Source organism: Falco rusticolus, chromosome 3 (genome assembly GCF_015220075.1).
Source record: "Falco rusticolus isolate bFalRus1 chromosome 3, bFalRus1.pri, whole genome shotgun sequence".
Classification (NCBI taxonomy): domain Eukaryota; kingdom Metazoa; phylum Chordata; class Aves; order Falconiformes; family Falconidae; genus Falco; species Falco rusticolus.
The window spans coordinates 72,895,983-72,902,012 of NC_051189.1; the positions used below are offsets into that span (position 1 = coordinate 72,895,983).

General features: G+C 47.3%; 1 protein-coding gene across 1 annotated transcript; it reads right to left on the bottom strand.

Moving 5' to 3' along the window:
- Window positions 1–280: 280 nt before the first annotated feature.
- IRX1 (iroquois homeobox 1) lies at window positions 281–5,400 on the bottom strand. Its single transcript, XM_037382374.1, has 4 exons — window positions 5,105–5,400; window positions 1,455–2,469; window positions 785–857; window positions 281–407 (listed from the first exon to the last, which is right to left on the bottom strand). The coding sequence occupies exons 1-4, from the start codon at window positions 5,366–5,368 to the stop codon at window positions 350–352; spliced, it is 1,410 nt and encodes a 469-aa protein (XP_037238271.1). The 5' UTR covers window positions 5,369–5,400; the 3' UTR covers window positions 281–349.
- Window positions 5,401–6,030: the final 630 nt, after the last annotated feature.

The window sequence follows — 6,030 nt, forward strand, 5'->3', positions numbered from 1 at the left end:
CTGAAAAGAGGTCATAATTTCATTTAGTTTATTAGACAAAAATATATGATTTAGACAAGTTTTGCTGACGCGTTATTTACAATCTGAAATCACTCTATATACAGAAAAAACACAAACACATGGGAAACATTTACCAAACAAATAATCCAAGAATGGTTAGAATAACACGATCTGAAATGGTACAATGAAGAAGGAGATCCATCTACAGATTTGTGTAATCGCTTTTATGGATTTGCACCACCTTATTGCAAAAAGAGATTGATGGGAGTCGTTTATATAGTTGGTTTTTTGTTTTTTTTTTCTGTCCTTAATACCAGTCTCTGCAATATTTTTTCACCAAACCATGTAATCAAGCGGAAGGGAGAGCTGCTAAAATTCTCGGTGTTCCCTCTTGCTGAGCCAAAGAGCTGCAGGGGGGAAGGGAGGGGGGGGAAAAAATATGTAACAATCTTTCATAAAAAAAAGAAAAAAGATAGAATCCTTTCCTATAATTCCCTGACTATTGCTGTAGCATCCTAGTATTAGTTAATTGCACAGAAATCATTGTCACTAGTGTAATTAACACAAGATCTTTGAGGTCTGTTAAGTTTCAGAAAAGTTACAGGCTGGCTATGCACAATTGCAATTTAGCTCAACTTTGAAAAGATTACAGCAACTTCTGTGTTGTTCTTGTCTGTATGTGTTATTATGGTGATGATTAGGTGCTATAATTAGTCTTTATTATTCAAACACTCTGTTTCACATAAGTAACATTCCTGCAGTGAAAACAAACAAACAAACTCACTTGTCACGGACAGGCTGGAAGGGCGATTTTAGCGGCTGAGGTGGGGATTCAGTTCTTGGTACATTTTCTCTTTCTAGAAGGAGACAGGAAAAAGGAAAAAAAAAAAAAAAAAAAACAAAAAAAAAACAACACGAAACCAGGAGAATCATTTTAGAATAACAGCAATAAAAATCTGGACAGTGTGCAGAGAACACACCTCCCTCTCACCCTCTTGTTCAGATATATGGAGGTATAGGTGTGTGTGTGGGTACAGCACTATTCCCTACTTTCAATATTTAAGGAGTTACAAGACTTTCTTGCCATATTTTTGACTATTATTGAAATTATTTGGACATGGGGATCGAGAAGCAGGGAAGGAAAGTGAAACTCAAATAATGTTTCACAGTGCTATTCCTGCATTCTCATCTTACTTGATGGGTGTATAGGATGAGAATGTAATAGCCCACATGAAATGGGCTTAATGCATGCAGTCAACATGCTCCAGGAAAAAAAAAAAAAAAAAACCCACCAAAAAAACCCAAAAAAACCCACCACAACTCTAGGGTAAACTGTAACTCTGCTAAAAGCAATCAGTTACACCAGGGCTGAATCTGACACCATTCCTCAAGGAGAAGTTCATGTGCATGTGTTGGGGGTGGAGGAAGAGGTGGATGCCTGATGCATTCATTACCTATGTGTTTGGGACTGGTCCTCTCTGAAGGTTTTTCACTGCTTAGGGCTCCCAGGGTTGTTGTTAAAACAGAAGATTGTTGCTGGGCCTGGAGGTGGTGATTGTGATGAGCAGCATGGTGGTGATTTACTCCCAAAAAAGACCTCACATTTAGCAGGGAACTCTGAGTGAGGAAAGCCCCATTTGTCCAGTTGTGAAATTTGCCAATTTGGCACGTGTAGAGTCCATGGCTAGGGAGAAAAGCTGGGTGCTGGATCTGTGGAGAAGTGTGGTTAACCTGGGGAGGAGGGGGCGGAGGGGGAGAAGATTTCAGGGCACCATCAGGGCTGGTTGCTGTCTCTGCCAAAGACCAAATCTTGGGTTTGCTGTGAGATGGCATCTGTAAATTGTTCTGTCCCCCAGGACTGATGATTCGTGTGCTGTTGTCAGAGGCCTCCTTCACCATGGCCAGCGTGTCTTTGGGTTTCAGCCCTTCAGCGCCTGACAGTGCCAAATCCTTCTCCTTTTCCAAGTGCTCCTCTTCACTGCTTTGTCGCAGGAGCTCAGGCTTCTCCTCCTCTTCCTCGTTGCTCTGCTCCCCATCGTTCTCATCAATTTTATCTATGTCTATGCTCTCCAGGTCGATTTCCTCATCGTCTTCGTTCTTCTCGGGGTCCCCCTCATTGTCACTCCCGAAGAGGTTTGCATCTTCTTGGTCCTTACTCCTGGAGCCCCAGGTCACCTTGTTCTCCTTCTTGAGCCGCCGGCGGGCATTGGCGAACCAAGTGGAGACCTGGGTGAGGGTCATCTTGGTGATAATCGCCAACATGATCTTTTCACCCTTGGTAGGGTAGGGGTTCTTGCGGTGCTCGTTGAGCCAGGCCTTGAGGGTGCTGGTGCTCTCCCGGGTAGCGTTTTTGGGCCGCCCCGGGTCCCCGTACTGGAACTGTCCATAGGGATAATAGCCGGGGGCAGTGTGGGCAGCGAAGGTAGCAGGGTGGACACCCGGATTATCTTTCAACTCGTACTGGGAGCCCTGCAACACATTCAGACAAGCGGAGAGGAAAAAGCACATCAATTATCTCGTTAGCGTCTCTAACAGACCTGAATAGGCTACTCCGGGAGCCGCAATACGCCTTTAAGCGGTGCAAAGGGTCTTCACAGACAAATTCGGCCCTCCCCGCTCCAGAGTCTTCACGTTTAGATCAGACAGAGGTATTCCCAAATGATCCCCCCTTCTTGCAAGGAAGGGAAAAGAGAGGGGCTAAACTGGGCTCTGCCAGACATTATGCATATTTTCTCCGCAAACCAAATCAAATCAAACGATGGAAATGCAGCAACTTCGCATTCGCCTCGGCGAGACAATTTATTGTGCCCTCGAAATAATCAGGCAGAGAAAGCAGGTACTACACCACAGCTACAAACTAATGCCTGCGCACAACGCATTTATCTGCAAAATATCCAGGAGGATATTACAAATGCATGCAGGGCATTCTTCTTTGGCCCCAGATCTGCCTTTAAAAGGAGTTGGCGTGAGACGAGACTGGAGAGATGAATGCACAACTTCAGTACGAAGACACTTATAATGTAAGAGATTTTCCCCACGCAAATCATCTTCCCCACCCACCCCCCCCCCGCCCCCGCTCCTCGCCCCCCAAATCATACACTCAGATTCTAGTATAAAACATTAACTTGTAACTGTTAGAAGGGCCTTTAAACTCTGGAATGAAAAGTGATCCATGCATTGTAGAATATGTATATGCAGACACTTTATCTCATAAGTTTTACTTTGATCTGGGCAGCGCAAACGCAAATTGTTTACAAGCGTTTAGAGACGGTGATTTATTTGCAATCAATATTCTTTTTATCATCAGTAGTAAAACACAGCAAGTCAAATTATCCCATCAGGTGTTTTGGTAAATAACATTTTATCTTTCTGGCAACCTCATTAGGCCTCATTATTACCGCAAATTGTCCAGGTATTAACTTAATATTTTAGCTTGTGATTTACAAATGCTGAGGTTTAGAATCTATTTCAAAATATCACCCTCATGGTAAATCACTGCAGTAAAATACCAGGATACTTTGCAACTAGGAAAGGGAACTGTTCCTAAATAACATTTATAGCCTTTTTAATTTTTTTTTCCTTCTACTTCAGTCTCGCTTTTTTTCTAATCCAGAAATACGCTCTTAGGTTTACTCTTGCGAAATTTGTGTCAGCCTTAAAAATGAAACTCTTCAAAAATGTCCGCCAAGAAAGTAATCTAACTTTGTCAAACAGTTAAAAAGGAACGTGTATTTTCATTTCATACGCAAAGCTTATACACAAAGAGAAGCCCGATGTAATTTTTGTAATGTGTTACAGAGCAGGCTTTCTGCACTCCCTTTATTCCGCTGTCTTTTGTTATTGTTGCTGAAATGATATTTTTTGTGTAATCTCTGTTGGGAATTCTTTTGAAGAAGCCACTTGTAAATCACTCGTTGCTTCTGTCTCAACTTCTACTGCATATCCAAAATCAAGGTTAAAAAAAGTAGGAAATGCCTGCTGCTAAAAGTGCCTTCGTAAGAAATGTTTGCAGCACAAAATGATATGTTTTCAGATGCTGACCCTTGTTCAACAGCATATCTACTTACTTGCCTACATATATGTATTAAAAACGCTCACAAGTTATGCCTTGCATGCACCAAGTTATAAATATTCACACTTTTATGTTTCGGGGGGAGGGAAAAGAGGGGCATTTAGAGATTAAGTGGAACCTATGCGTACGTCCGCCGAGAAATTTGGAGATACTAGTAACGAAAACCTTTCAACTACACAGATATAAAAAGACTGAGTTTTTTAAAAAATAAGATGTTTCACTTTTTAACCATTGTATTATAAGGAAAGGAAAAAAGAGATCGGAGGGCAGTCTGGGACGGCAATTTTGTTTAGGGTTAACGCCAATATGCCTTTCTGCTCCGGTGCATATAATGGGATGTAGGTGTCTTCCTTCGCCTGATGCAAATGCGATCTGTGATACTCGCCACAATCAGAGTATGAAAAGTTCAGGGAACAGAATGGGTCATTTTTAAGGCTTAAGGAAAATGTCTTGAAATAAACGGGCGCACCAGCTACCGACACTGCACTTCGGCCTTTCGGGCGGAACCTGTTTACAGCTCGGCGGCAAAGAAAAGGACCAGGCGGAAAGAGGAGCGCGCTGGAAAGCCAAATGAAACAACAGGACCGACAACATCACCCGTCAACAGCAACACCAAAACCACAAGGAAAAAAAAAAAAAAAAAAAAGCAAAGCCGAGTTGCTAGGGGAAAGCCGACAACGCGCAGGCAGGAGCCCTGCTCAGCCCTTTCACCGCCAAGAGGAAAAACTCGGAGGAGTTTTGTCCGGCCGGAGCGGCGGGGAGGATGGGGGCTGCCCCTGCAGACGGAGCCCGCCGGCCCCCGGCCCGACCCCCCGCTCGCCCGCAGAACCGCCGGCACACACGCTCCCCTTTCCTCGGCGTACCCGGCGCCGGGCGGGAGCCGCCACCGCCACCGCGGTCGCCCCGCCGCCCCCCGCGCTCGGCTCCGCGGCCTCCGCCCGCCCGGGCCCCCGGCTCCCCCTTGCCCCCTCGCGTCGCGGCCGCGCTCCGCGGGCCCGGGGGTGCGCGGGATGCAGCGCGGTGCTCACTCACCATCTGGGAGAAGAGCCCGAGGTCGGCGGTGTAGGGCAGGAAGGCGCTGTAGTTGGGGGCGCTGTAGGGGCTGGCGTACATGCCCAGCACCGAGGTGACAGCGGCCGAGCCGCTGCCCAGCTCGGCGCCCGCGGGCCGGCCCGAGGCGGCGGCGGCGGCGGCGGCTGCGGCGGCGGCGGCGGCCAGCACCCCGGGCCGGTCGCTCCCGTACACCGCCTGACTGGCGCTGAGATACTGCGGGTAGCCCAGCTGGGGGAAGGACATCTCCGGGGCGCGGGCACAGCGGCGGCGGCAGTACTGGCGGCGGCGGCAGAAGCGGCAGAAATATAAAAAAAAAGGGGGGGTGGGGGGAAGGAATTATAAAAAAAAAAAAAAAAAAAAAAAAGGGGGAGGAGGGAGCCTGAGCAGCCGGGGAGGGGAGCAGAACGAACACGGGCTTCTCTGGATCTGCCTCTCTCTCTCTCTCTCTCTCTCTCTCTCTTTTTATCCTTCCCCCCCTCTCTCTTTACTCGAGTCGGGCAGGGCGAGAGAACAGAATTCGAGCCGATAATTTTCTTTTTTCGTTCTGATTTCTTTCTGTCAGATATATTGCAACCTAGGTATGGAGGAGGAGGAGTGTGGAAGGATTCAGTGGGGTGTCTTTCCTCAAATCTCGGCTCTTCTGTGCTCCTAAATCCCTTAGATGTGATCTGATCAACAATTGAGCTCCAACTGATGTGTCTGCCCTTAGGTCCTAGGCTGATCTTTCAGATACAATTTGAAGTTGATGTTTTGATTGGCACCCACTTGAGCTGCAAGCGCCGCCCCGCGCCCCCCCGCCCCCGGCGCAGCACGTGGTGCGCAGCCCAGCCTGGGCCACTTTCCTCAGTGCTGCGTGTGCGTGTGTGCGTGTGCGTGTGTGTGTGTGTGTGTGCGCGCCTGTACGT

Bases quoted from the DNA above. Each gene is read 5' to 3' on its own strand.
- IRX1 (XM_037382374.1), bottom strand. From the start codon at position 5,368: ATGTCCTTCCCCCAGCTGGGCTACCCGCAGTATCTCAGCGCCAGTCAG. The intron at 2,470-5,104 runs GTGAGTGAGCAC...AATGTGTTGCAG, and splicing joins TCGGGCTCTTCTCCCAGATG to GGCTCCCAGTACGAGTTGAA. The intron at 858-1,454 runs GTAATGAATGCA...GTCTCCTTCTAG, and splicing joins GACCAGTCCCAAACACATAG to AAAGAGAAAATGTACCAAGA.